We start from the raw sequence: 13,605 nt of genomic DNA on the forward strand, positions 1-13,605 counted from the left end.
TTCCTCGTCCGAACTAGCCTCGGAGGAGGAGGAGTTGCTGCTCCTTACAACCGGCTCCCAGATCTTCCTATAAAGGGCTGATGGGGCCTTACCCTTAGAACCGGAACCCCCACGACTGGAACTAGACTGAGAACCTATATGGGGAGTCTGGAGCACGAACCCGGAGGCCTTCCCGGAAGGGTCCATAACAGGTAGTGACCAAGGGAAAGATAGGAGACTCGGGTCGATGACGTCCGGGTGCATGCCATAAGCATCATTCATTCCCTTCTTCCAACCTATGTACAGGTTAACAAGGCACATCTTATCACCATGATCATCCATAATCTTAGTGAACGAGGAGGATATGTGGTATGAGTCCACGAGGTCTTTCCATTCCTTCTTTCTTTTCCCCTCAACTTTAGCGCATCCTCTTCAAGGATGCAATCTTACCCTCTGCTTCATGAGCTTTAAACTCTCACTCGTCCGAGGAGATCTTCATCTTGTTCATTGAAGTCTGCAGGGCTGCATAATCGCTCATCATCTTTATGCTCTGAGTGGAGGACACAGCGAAGTAATCATTAGTCTGAGAAGGAGATCGTTAAAAGGAGTTATAAAAAGTTTAAGTCCGAAGGGATGAATCCCCAAACACAAGGCCTAGGCCGACCAGCCTTGACCAACCAGCATGAAATAAGGCCCTTTTGGCCGACTAGGACCCCCTGTGAGGGTGATTCCTATGAAATTTCTTCAAGTTCTAAAAGGAGTTCACTTAAACGAAAATTTACACAAGATGAAGTGTACGTGATATAAGGCGTGAGCCCCCAGCATCTCGGTCTCAAGAATTTTCTCCCTAGAGGAGACAAGTAGAAGGTCGGGAGTTGTCACACAGTTCCTCGACCACTCGAGGCCAAGACCCAAACTGTCGAATACCGAGTTATTGTTGGAGATACTCCAAGAAGGTTCCCAAGGGAACCTTACACTCTCATCGAAGTCTTTGGTCCTCTTCTGGCCAGATAGACGCTTCAAGGAAATAAGGAATCTTAGGGACGCTTCAAGGAAATATGTCTTAATTTCTTCTGGCCTGCTTGGTTGCGTCCCGAGCCATCCTTCATGTAATCACATTGCTCTTGTTGACCTTGGAATCAAGAGCCCCAGCAGCTGAAATGAGATGAAAATAAGACATATATAAGAATAAAGTTGTACAAAGTTGAAGTATAATGAAAATAAATACCCTTTATAGAGCGGATGCAAATGCCAGCCTCGACGAGCTTGGTTTCTGTTATGAACTCCCAATAAGGGGTTCTCCCTTCGTCGTCAATCAGGAGGTCGCGGGCAAGAAGCTCAGCATCAGAAATGTTAAGGATGTAATGAGAATTGTCAACTGAACTCCTGAAGTCACGTCTAAAATACGCTCCCCGGTCTCCACCCTTTCATTATAAGACCACAAATTTCTTATTCCATTTATGGTTTGAGTCATGAAGAGAATTTGTCTTCACTATATGAGGAACATGAGCTCTATATTGTATCACAACCCAACCAGGTCTGTTCAGAAGAGAAGCTTTCATCATGAAGATGCTTCGAAACATCGTTACACTCAAGGGGATATCCAAGTCATGGCACCTCACTATGAAGAGAATGATAAAAGCCCACTTGTTGGGGTGAAGCTGACATGGATGAATCTTGAGCTCGTCCAGAAGCCTCAGAATGAAGGCGTGCAGGGGAAACCTTAGCCCGGACTTCAAAGTTGTCTTGTACACAAATAATCTCTAGGGGCTGAGATTGCAAGCCCTCTCACTAGGCTCAACCTTATGAATCTCTAAAAAATCGGGCCAAGAGTAAGTCGACTGAATCTCTTCAACATCCTTTTCACGGAGCATACTCATGTGGTGGAACGTATCAAAATGGACAATACTTGGGTATTCGTCCGCCCTCTCATCCAGCATGCTCTTCAGACTGTTAGAACAACAGTTAATAGAGAAAAGAGAAATGAGAGCTATACCGTGAAGAGAGCGAAGAGTAGCCCTCTTGTGCATAGCTTCTTTCTGGTAGAAAGAGGACTTGATAGGACCTTGACCTTGAGACATCTTTGAAAAACTGGAGAAGGATTGGAAGCTTGTGAAAAGTTTGAGAATTTGAGAAGTTGAGAAATGGAAGTGTGAATAAAAATGAACATTTCTCATCTTCTTTTATAAAAAAAGAGCTAGCTGCTGCAACATGTCGTAACTCTTCCTGGTTCGCGCTAGCAGGTACCTCTCGAAAGAACACCAGAAATGGTGGAGAAAAACTGTAGCGACTGGGATTTTCGCAATGTAATTATATAAATAAAGTATGTTTCTTGTGTTGTTACGTGGATTTATGTAAATAGAATAAAATGATAAATGATTTTGTGGTTTATGTATAAATTTATGTGAAATACTAATAAGAAACGAGCAAAGTCTCGTTCCAGTTTGATGAGTCAGCTAAGGGTTTAATTTGTGAATGTCGGGTCGTCAAGTAGAACGAGACCCGTTATTCAAAGGATGGATTAAATGAGAACGATTAAGAATAATAAAATTAAGGTTTATAGTAAGTTGTGATAAATGTGAATACCTTTGTGTATTTCTGTAACTTGAGTTTATATTTTGAAAAGTTATTTTGTTAATGGATCTATCGAGCAATTGTTACTCGCGTAATCAGTAATTACAAAGGGAACTATGTGCGAAAGGTGTATAGATACGAATTGTGGTGGCTAATATTATGTGTATATATGTTATTTGATGGTTACGAGTATGAATTTGCGATTCACGAGTTTTTAAATGATTTTAAAAGGATTTATTTGATTTAAATAAGGGTTTATTGATCCTTGCATAATTTTATAAAATTATTAAAATATGATCAAGGTGCGAAATTTGTTTCATTAGCTCTGGAATAATCCCAAAAACTTTTCAAAAATGATAGTTGAATTTATTCAGGTGTTCTGATATTCTAAAATGATTTTATGAAGTTTATTTCTATTATTTGAGATTTCTTTGTAAAATCCACATAAATTATTCAGTTCGCTCAAAAATTATTCTAAAAATACAGGGAGAGATCTAATTTTACATTCTAGTTATTAAAAATAATATTCGTGGTATCTTCAAAAGTTACAAAATAGTTTTATGATTTTCAAATGCTTTTAATTGTTCAAAAGCATTAAAATTTTGAAAAAGGAAAACAAAATTCAGAAAATTAGATGGTAATTTACTAATTGCCCCTGCCGTCTAATTATAAATAACCCCTTCCCCTTTTCTTTTTCTCTCCCGGCCTCTCCAATCTCTCTTTTTCTCGAACTCTCTTTACTTTCTCTCCCTCTCATCTCAATAAACTCTCTCTCCCTCTCTCTCTCTCTCTCTCCTCTCCATTCACCACTGTATGTGGGTGAATTTCGATTTCGAGACCATCATTGTGATGGACTTTGCATCCTCTATGTCTATATACGGTTGCATGTGGTTGATTTTCGATTTCTTGAAACCCACCCCCGGGTTTTTGTTCGTTTCTTGATTGTTGTGGATTGAATGTCGATTTGGTTGAAGTTTTTGTGAGAATACCCGTGTTTAATTGTTGGAAGCAAGTTATGGGTAGAGTTTCGATAGGAAACCCCGACAAGGGGCACCGTCGTGCTTTGCCGCCGTCGGCGGTGAACCTCCGGTGAGCTGACGGGGACGATGATGCTACTTGAGTCCGAAAATTTCATAAATACGTCATTTTAACTTGTATGTTTACATGCATGTGTGCGTTTAAGGTTTTTCTAAAAGTTTTTAGATTTAAATATGATTTGATTTTGGTATTTGGTACAAGTTTTAGTAATCGACTATTAGAATTAATGCGGCATGTCGATTTCGGTTTGAAAAACCGAATGAAACTCTTGATTTAAGGAAAATTTGGTTCGAAAATTTGACTGTGAGGTTCAGTTTTTAAAAAGAATGGTTTGAATTGATAGTTTTTGGCTTGGATTAAAGTTGATGTATGATTCTTGAACTTGCATGTTGATTTTGCTACTTGCATGTCATTATTTTGACTAAAAACTTGGATGAAACATAGCTTTAGCTAGGTATTGGTTTGAATAACGTGATTGAGTCGATGTGATGCATGATATAGGTCGAGATATGTTGGTTTCTATCTAAAAATCATGCATGTTTTGTATTAGTGAATGCATGTCGATTATCCAAAGGAATTTACTTGGTTATACTTTATGTTGGTTTGAATTTTTGATAAAAGGAAAAAGGGAAAAGTGTTTTTCGTGTCATAATATTTGAAAGGGTGATTATTTGCTAATGATAAGTATAATTACGATACTAAGAGTATAGGAGTATATCATATTATGTGCTATGTGATCATACTCGTGTTTGTAAGTTAAAGTTTAAAATGTTTGGGGGTAGGAGTTAGACATTTTGAGAAACGTCGGGAATCGATCAAGTTGCTAATTAGGGTTTTGTTTTGTATTGTAGTTTTGGATATCAGAGGCATTCAGGCTAGTAAAGGGAAGGATATCTTAGGTGGCAGTAGCTCAGGTTCCATTAAGCGGGAAAACTATTTGTGGCAAGTAACTCTGCCTATTATTATGAATTGATTCCGGAAAGATTATTATTGATGTCATTATAGATTAAAGGATTCTTGTGAAACTTGTTATTGATTCTTATGGAAACCCTGTTATTGTCCCTTGAGATAAACCTGTTATTAGTCCTTGTGATGAACCCTAATAGTAACCCCTTTGTTTCAAGTATGTATACCCTATCCTTATATTTTGTTAACTTATGATCCTTTGATCCTAAAGAGAGCCCTTATGAACTTTTCATATATTATATCTTGTTAACCGAGATCCCCTGATATCCTTTATGCCTTGTTACGTATAATTCTTTGGAACTATCCTTATTTTAAACTTATACACGTGATTCAATGTTTGATCAATATCTTTAGCTTATGATCCCTGCTCACTCTCGATTTGTTCAATTTCTTTGAATTCTTGAATTGAACTTAAGAATGACTTTCGACTTGAAAGAGTCCAAATGATTTCACTTATCAGTAATGCTAAAACTGAATTTAGGTAAACTTTCTTGTATTCCAACACAAAGGTTTTCCAAATGAATTCCTTGAGGATTGGATAAAGACGTAAGAGGCTAGTGGGATTAGTCCAGTCATATAAGAGGCTAGTGGGGCTAGTCCACTATAAGGCTGAAATAATGCCATAGTTACCTTAATGACCGGATGGAGGTCAGTACGGGCTGTTCACCCATATTATATTTGAAAGATGGATATTCCAATCAAGGGTTCTTTAATATTTTATAAAAAGGGTGTTGTAAGTCTTTGATAAAGCAACTTGCTTAATTATTTGAAATGAAATAGAATGAGTAGTATCTTCCCTAAAGTTATGAGATTTAGTCGAGAACCCTGTCACTTTACTTTGTTATTGATTCTCGAAACTTGAATGATTGCATCCTTTGGAACGAGAAACTCCTTGAGAGCCCTGTTGTTGATTTGTGATGAATGTCAGCTTTCTCCCAAATTTTAAATCTTAAAAGCCCGGTACTTTTGTTTTAATGTCTTTACCTAGCCGTTAAAAGAATATTGCCACATAGCTTAGTTTTATCCAGAAATAGAATGCCTCAGTTAATGTTGTTTATGTTGATATTTAGAAATGTTATATAGTTATTTGCTGAGCATCTTTGCTCATTTATTTGCTTTGATCGAACCATGGAAGTTAAGCAAGAAGATGGCCAGACTTAGGCGCACCGCTCACAAGAGCGTTCCTGGCGGTCCCTATCGTGTTGTGGGATTTCAGTTGCCAGATCAGGTAGTTTCTGAGTGAGCAAGCGATGGTGGGAAGTGTAATAGTTGAATCAGTTACTTTTGGGTTAACTGTCGATTCCAAGTTGGAATCGAATAATTTGAATTTATTCATATTTTGGGTTGTAATAATATTATTTTCTGGTTGGTAGTTGTAATCTCATCTCATACTTTATCCTGTTTAGATCATGTTGGTATCAGGGTTATTATATTTCTACTATTAATGTATTAATGTATTAGTATATTGGTGTGTGGGTCCTCATTTCCTAACTCCGAGATTGAGGGCGGCACAAAAACGAACGAAAAATACGAAAGGATGACATAATAAACGAAGAAAGCGATGCATGATACCACTTATCGTATGAGTCTTCCGAAAATAGCCTGGCTGAGACTAAACATAAGTCATTAGTCTTAGCTAAGGGTTGATTACGTTAATCACCATGATGAGCAAAACATACAAAGTTTAAAACAAGATTAGCTTTTCGGCTAAAACCAGTTCTGTGAAGTCCAGAACACTCACGAGTAAGAGAACAGAACGTTCTCCTCATAGCGGATCAGACTACCCTGCAGGAGACTCCCGATGCCTGCTAAGAGCAGCCCTGGCTGACCAGCCAACAAAAGGAGGCCTTATGGCTGATCAAGAGCCTCTGTAGGAGAGCCCGGAGGGCCCCAAGATCCATTAAAACTAGACGTGGTTGACCAGCTAACAAAAGGAGGACTTATGGCCGACCAGGAGCCTCTATAGGAGAGCCTGGAGGGCCCCAAGATCCATTAAGACTAGCCCTGGCCGACTAGCCAACGAAAAGAGGACTTATGGATGACTAGGAGCCTCTTTAGGAGAGCCTTGTGGCCTTCCAAAGTTGTTCTGGACTTTCGGTGGCTCTCTTGAGAAATTTTGTGCGAATTCATAAGAAGGGGTTGACCTTCAAAGGAAACAAGTTTCGTGAAGACCGGGACGTCCATGAGAACGAATTCCATAAAGATCAGAACGTCAGCGAGAACAAGTTTTGTGAAGGCCGGAGGGTTCACGGAAACAAGTTTCGTGACGAGTAAAGCGTTTACAGTAACAAATTCAGAGAACTTTTCCTTCCGGCCGATCAAACCACCCTAAAAGTGGCCCCAAGGCCTACTAAGAGCAAGCCTGACCGACCAGCCTATAATTGAAGCCTTGAGGTCGACCAGGCTACAATTGAAGCCTTGGGGCCGACCAGGAGCTCCTGTAGGAGAAGTCTCTTGGAAATTTTTTAGAAAGGATAACTCTCGGCGGAACTAAGTTTCGTAAAAACTAGAACGTCTACGAGAACGAGTTCGTTGGAGTATAGAACATCCTACAAGCAAGCTTGGACAAGTTTAATGAAGTTTAAGACTTCGAATAAAACAAGTTCAATAGGGCACATAACGTTAGTGGAACGAGTGTAGAACGTTCCACAGAATGAGTACGGAACGTTCACTGCCACGAGGAACTCCAGGGTAACCATGAGATTAATTTCATGGATAACTAAGAGCAAGAAGAGCACATCAAAGTGTACGAAGGGCTTGAGTCTATGTAGAAGGTTTTACGGAAAAAAAATGGAGCAAACACCCCGGGCCCGCAAGGGACAGAAGGACCCGCCCCTGGCCGACCAGGAGGTGGCCGACCTCATGGGGCTGAGCAGGCCACAAATGAAGCCATGTGGTCGAGCAGGATTTCTTGCAGCAGGAGGTCCTGCAGAGCCCCGACGCCCCCCTTGCGAAAATTTTCGATTGTTTTTGCAAAAATGGGAAAAAACAGAAAAAATTCGACCTTTTTTAAAATTTTCAGGATTTTAGGAGTAAGCCCTGGTTAGGGTCGATTAGTGAATTTTAGCTCTGATTAGGGCCGATTAGAGTATATTACGCGTAATTAACCCGAATCAGGGGAAATTAGTGACTCGTGTGATGAAATTAGCCCCAATTAGGGTCGTTTAACCTATTCACTCTCGTGGTTAGTGTGAATTAGGGTTAATTAGTGTCTTGTGAATGCTGGTTAGTCCCGATTAAGATAAATTAGCCCCTATTAGGGCAGATTAACCTCGATTAAGGCCAGTTAGTGCATTATAGCTTAAAGTTAGGCTCTTTTAGGCCTAGTTAGCAGCTTGTACATGGAAGTTAGCCCCGATTAGGGCCGATTAGCCCCGAATAGGGCCTATTAGCAAATTTCACCCTATAATTAACCTTTACGAATGTCGAGGGGTGATAAATGCTCGCTATTTAGTCCCGATTAGGACCGTTTAGTTAAACACTATCCAATTAGCATGTGCAAAGGCCTCAAGTGTGTATACTCGCACTATATAAGTCGTTGTAAACGTGTAAGTCGCTCCACACTTTACGATAATACGACGATACCCATGAAGGCCCGACACCCATTAAGGCCGATACCCGAGAAGGGCCAAAAGTACTCTGAGTCGCGAAAAGACCATTATAACTTTCACGAAAACTCAAGCAGTATTCCCGGAAGTTGGGGGAAAATGATATTGATAGAAAATACATCTTAAAGGCACATTAAATGTCACATTAATTACACTTGGACTTCTTGTCTGAAGTCCAGTATAGACCTATTTGGTCCGAGCTTGTAGCAGACTCAAGACAACCCATGTAGACAAGACCCACCAGCAAAGGTCGTCGAGGTCCACGAACACAAGTTGTTCACGGACTAGGTCCAATATGGCTGGAAGAGCAGAGATATGTGTCATAAACGAACTCAAAGTCCTACACAGAAGGTTCTGGAGTTCCATCCCTTATAGAACTCCTAATCACCATCTAAGTTGGAGATTCGTCCTCCAAGTCTCCCATCACACGGCTGACCCTAGACTCATCCTATATACGACGTTTTTGGGTTGATTCTCTATCACACAGGGATACGTAGGCATCTTTTAAGGACCGATAGTCCCGAATGCGAGAAACTAGTTATTATTAGTTTTGTATAAAATGTGATTTATAAAGAGCACTTTTTTTCCTCTCTGAGTTTTTTCCCATAGGATTTAATTCTTTCAAGGTTTTAACGAGACCTTTTGTTGTCGGTTATCTATTTCATATATTAAGATTTTATTGTCTAATATCTGAAGACAACTTACATGCCATTTGATCGGATGATAAACTTCGTATTTGGAAGATACAGTATTTTGAAATTTTATAATGAAATTATTTCATTCTAAACAAAAAAAATAAAAACAGAGTAATAATTTTAATAGCACAAATTAAGTGCACAGAAATGGACCAGCAACACTAGAGTTTCTTAAGAACAATGATGCAACCCTAATTGCCCTCCCATCCACCTTCTACCTACAAATGTTAAACCACAAGAAATATCTCTTATCCTTTTCCCTATCCTATCATCCATATAAAACATACCACTATACATTTTCCTCTAAAACCCAGAAGTTGTAGCCGCCCCTTCTTCTCAAATCTTTCCGGCAAAAATGTCTGTCTCAACTACATCTTCTCTCCACTTTCTCTCCCTCACTCCCAAAACCCCATCTCTCCCCTCTTCTTCATCTCTCTCTTCTCTCTCTTTCTTTCCCACATCTTTCTCTGCCTCTTTATCTTCTTCCAAGCTTTACAATTACAAATCTGTCTTGCCCTTGAAAGTTGCTGTTTCTTCTGACTTTGGGCTTGATGAACAAGAAGAAGATGGTGATGGTGGTGTAGATGAGAGGAGCTTCTCTCCTGACCTTAAGATTTTTGTGGGGAACTTGCCTTTTAGTTGTGATAGTGCCCTTCTTGCTGGCCTTTTTGGACGTGCTGGTACTGTTGAAATGGTTGAGGTACTGTGTTCAGTTCTTGTTCTCTTGTGTTCTTTTGCTTAAAGATTGTATTTTTCTATCTGGGCTTGTTTTGTTTTGACTGTTACAAGTGTTAATTTGCTTGTTTTTGTGAAAGATTGCTGCTTTTTATGTTTTGTTACATTGGTGTGTCTGTGTGTGTGTTAGTATATCTTCTTGTTCTTGTGTTGTTTTGCTTAAAGATTGTATTTTTCTATCTGGGCTTGTTTTGTTTTGATTGTTACAAGTGTTAATTTGCTTGCTTTTGAGAAAGATTGCTGCTTTTAATGTTTTGTTACATTGGTGTGTGTGTGTGTGTGACTATATCTTCATTTCTTGTGTTTTTTTGCTTAAAGTTTGGATTTTTCTACTGGGTTCGTTTCATTTTGATGGCTACAAGTGTTGATTTGTATGTTTCGGTACTCCATAGCTTTGTTGCGTAGTTGTGTGTGTTTGTCATTGCTGTAGATTTGAATGTATGCAATTGTTGTTGAACTTGAATACTTGTAATGGAAACTGCAGTGAGCTAATCTCGAAATTAGGTGTGATGTGTACTTACAATTTGCTCTGGTATGAGAATTCAGAATTCATTATACCAGCCTGACAAAAAAAAGTTCACTATACCAGGGATTTACACTCCGAGCCACCTACTTACGAGTTCACACCTTATGAATTCGGCCATTAACTCTGATCAAGTAACTAAGAAACCAACCAACATATAAAGAGTAGGGATTTGAACCCAAAGCAGTTTTGATAAAAGTTCAGACCCTTATCTATGAGGAGCATTGATTAGAATCTTACATTCTGTATATAAAATACGAAAAAAATATACACATAATTGAAGATATTATGGAAGGGCATTGATGCAGTCTAAGATTGTTTTATTTTAGTTTTTTTGACTTAGTGATGAAGGCTTTTGCTGTGAGTAAGTTGCCTATGTCATTATGGCGGGTGTTTATATGCTAAGAGCAGCTGATTGTGTATCAAAATGTGGCTTACTGAATTTGTAACTCTTTGTAGGTTATTTATGACAAAATCACTGGAAGAAGTCGTGGATTTGCATTTGTGACAATGTCTACCATTGAAGAAGTAGAAGCAGCTGTTGAACAATTTAATGGATATGTAAGTTTGATTCTCCTGCATATGTTGTATCGTTTTTAAATAACTATTTCTTGTTAAATTGTGCTCCTATATAAATCTTACAAGAAATAAAGAACCAGTTTGGCATGTATCATTTACTACTGCGAAAAACCACCAAGTTAATCTTTTATAGTTCTAAGATTGACTTGAACTAGTTTATGCCATTAATTGTTAATTGTATTTTCTCATAAAATCGACAAACAATGTCTTTGACAGGAACTTGATGGAAGACCTCTGCGGGTGAATTCTGGGCCACCTCCTCCCAGAGATGAAAACTCTTTTAGAGCACCTAGGGGTGGTGGGAGAAGTTTCGATAACACCAACAGGCTTTATGTTGGAAACCTTTCATGGGATGTTGATAATGTGTCACTTGAAAGCTTTTTCAGTGAGCAAGGGAAGGTTTTAGATGCAAAGGTGGTCTATGATAGAGAAAGTGGAAGATCGAGGGGATTTGGATTTGTGACTTATGGCTCTTCTGATGAGGTCAATCGTGCAATTGAAAATTTGGATGGAGCTGTAAGTGTTGTCTTGTTAAGTTCTATTTAGTACGCCCCATATTATCATCGATTCTTTTATCTATATAGTTGTGTATATCATGCTCATCCATTCTAAATAAGTTAACTGCTCATATTGCCTCTTGCCTTCATCATAAACACAAATGCTCATCCATTCTAAATAAGTTAACTGCTCATATTGCCTCTTGCCTTCATCATAAACACAAATAGCTAATCATATCTTTTTACATAACATTATGTGTGTACTGTTATACATGTGCAAATGATTTCATTATAATGTCTTTTTCTTCAAACTTTTGATGCTTCAGGACCTTGAGGGTAGACAAATTCGTGTAAGTGTTGCTGAAGCTCCACCACCGAGGCGCCAATTTTAAGTATTGACTCCTGTGCCACACCTTCAACCAGAAAATGCAGTTATATTAGGTATCCAATCCTTATGTGTAGCTTCAACTAGAAGAGAAGGGCTACTGAAGGTGCACTTAGTTTTGTGAAAGATGACATGCCTTTATGCGTGCATAGTTAATTGCTAGAGTTGTTTTCCGGCAGATCATCTTTTTGTAAAAGCGATAATATCCATTGTAGACAGGCCAAAGCTACTGATGTTATGTTTATCCTAAATATATATGGCACAAATGAATCTCTCTCAGATGCAAATTTATGTACATTTGCTGTTAAAAGTCCTACCTATTTCACTAGTCTTGAATTTGATTCTTGCCTGAATTATGCAAAACATAAAACATAATATATGATCTGTTTTTTGCCTCGAAAAAAAAAATTGAAGAATGCAGTGTTACTCTTTTAAGCAAATAAAAATCACTTGAGAATGAAATTTAAGTTCTAGGACTGGAATCTGGAAACGAACAATTTGATTCTGGAAATTATCATTTGTAATTTAAGATAAAAGTAAGATTTTCATAAGCCAGTTTTATAATCCAGTTAAACATGTTATTTCATTTATAAACTAATTCAACTGCTTTATAAGATAAACCAAACATGTCAAGTTGGTGAAGATAATTTAACAGGAAACAGTACCGTTGCGTACAAAAGACTGCAGGTTAATTGTATAATGTATATTAAGTGGAGTACAAAAATATATATTTGGATGGAAGGATGCATGGGATATGTTCTACAAATTGCCTGATAAGATGTTCTTTTCCGTAATTTTTATGATCGTCATATGGCTTTTATTCCGAGTTATTAGTCACATTTTCTCTGTTCTTTTGAGGTAGAGGTAAGGTTAGCGTACATCTTACCTTTAGAGTTTAAGTAAGATCCGTGTACATCCGTATTCTTTCATTTCCATGTAAAGATCATTTCACCTACTCCGCCAAATACAGATACACCCCATGAGCCTTGACAATATTTCACATTTTCTCTGTTCTTTTAAAATAGAGGTAAGGTTTGCGTACATCTTATCTTTAGAGTAGAGTTAAGGTCTGCGTACAACTTACCCGATATTGGTTTAATAACGAATATTTATGTCAAGCCTAATTCTAAGGGTCAGTACGCAATACAGATAAAATAAGTGAGCTTGAAATTTCTTGTAGTAAGTTTCCATGAGAATCTGACCCCGAAAAAATCTTAAATATGGAGTATTATGAGCAATATCATGAGCAGCAGGGGTCAATGTTAACATAAATTATCGGATGATGATAAAAGAAACTATATTACCAGTTTATGCCTGATTGGTTTTACGGAGTAGTTGATTAGGATTTAGGAGTCAATTTCACCCTGTTATAGGCTTGTTAGAGAAACCCCTGAATCTTTTTCATGAGTCAATGTTTCTGGTAAGGTATGGTTGGCCTCATCGCTTTAGAATTTTGTGCTTATTCTGCTACTCATATTCTAGAACTTGGATGCTATGGAAGTGCATGTTTTAAGGCAGTTAACATAAATGCATTACGCTTCATATATGTACAATATACATAATGATCACAACCTCTACTCATATATGTGGCTTAGGGTTTTAAGAATTTGGTGTTCCCAGGTCTGATTTGTACATCTAGTGAACAGATGAGTTATGCATCTATATCTGATATCTTCTTGATCACCAGTTGATTGCGTATAAATTAGGATCTCTTTTAACTATCCTGCAAAGTCTTGCTGGTATCGAACATGTATTATGTTTAAAATTTCGTCAATTAAGGGTTTAGTGTAAATGACAACTATGTCTTACATATTTTTCTTTTTGATTCTGAAACTAATCTACCATTTTTTGAGTGTAAATATATGCATTATATTACTAACCAACTTAGGAACAGGGTACTCTATTCAGCTTTAAGCAAATAGTTTCTGGTTTTAACCAGAAGCTTGTGGCTTTAGTTGCAAGGATGCTTTTTTTTTAAAATTAAGGTCTTCCTATAGTATCTTATATGTCTGGTGCAGAAAGTTTA

The 13,605-nt window shown here is 38.0% G+C and overlaps 1 protein-coding gene across 1 annotated transcript; it reads left to right on the forward strand.

The window, feature by feature from the left end:
- The first annotated feature begins 9,068 nt into the window (after positions 1 to 9,068).
- Positions 9,069 to 11,874, forward strand: LOC141713579 (29 kDa ribonucleoprotein A, chloroplastic-like). Its single transcript, XM_074517057.1, has 4 exons — positions 9,069 to 9,560; positions 10,578 to 10,679; positions 10,914 to 11,213; positions 11,521 to 11,874. Exons 1-4 carry the CDS (start codon positions 9,216 to 9,218, stop codon positions 11,584 to 11,586), a joined length of 813 nt encoding a protein of 270 aa, XP_074373158.1. The 5' UTR covers positions 9,069 to 9,215; the 3' UTR covers positions 11,587 to 11,874.
- The last annotated feature ends 1,731 nt before the right edge of the window (positions 11,875 to 13,605 follow it).

The sequence above is a fragment of the Apium graveolens genome, chromosome 3 (genome assembly GCF_009905375.1).
Source record: "Apium graveolens cultivar Ventura chromosome 3, ASM990537v1, whole genome shotgun sequence".
NCBI classification, from domain to species: Eukaryota; Viridiplantae; Streptophyta; class Magnoliopsida; order Apiales; family Apiaceae; genus Apium; species Apium graveolens.

What these genes read in the sequence shown, in the direction of transcription:
- LOC141713579 (XM_074517057.1), top strand. Translation starts at nt 9,216, where the DNA reads ATGTCTGTCTCAACTACATCTTCTCTCCACTTTCTCTCCCTCACTCCC. An exon ending in TTGAACAATTTAATGGATAT is followed by an intron (nt 10,680 to 10,913) that starts GTAAGTTTGATT and finishes TGTCTTTGACAG; the next exon opens with GAACTTGATGGAAGACCTCT. An exon ending in TTGAAAATTTGGATGGAGCT is followed by an intron (nt 11,214 to 11,520) that starts GTAAGTGTTGTC and finishes TTGATGCTTCAG; the next exon opens with GACCTTGAGGGTAGACAAAT.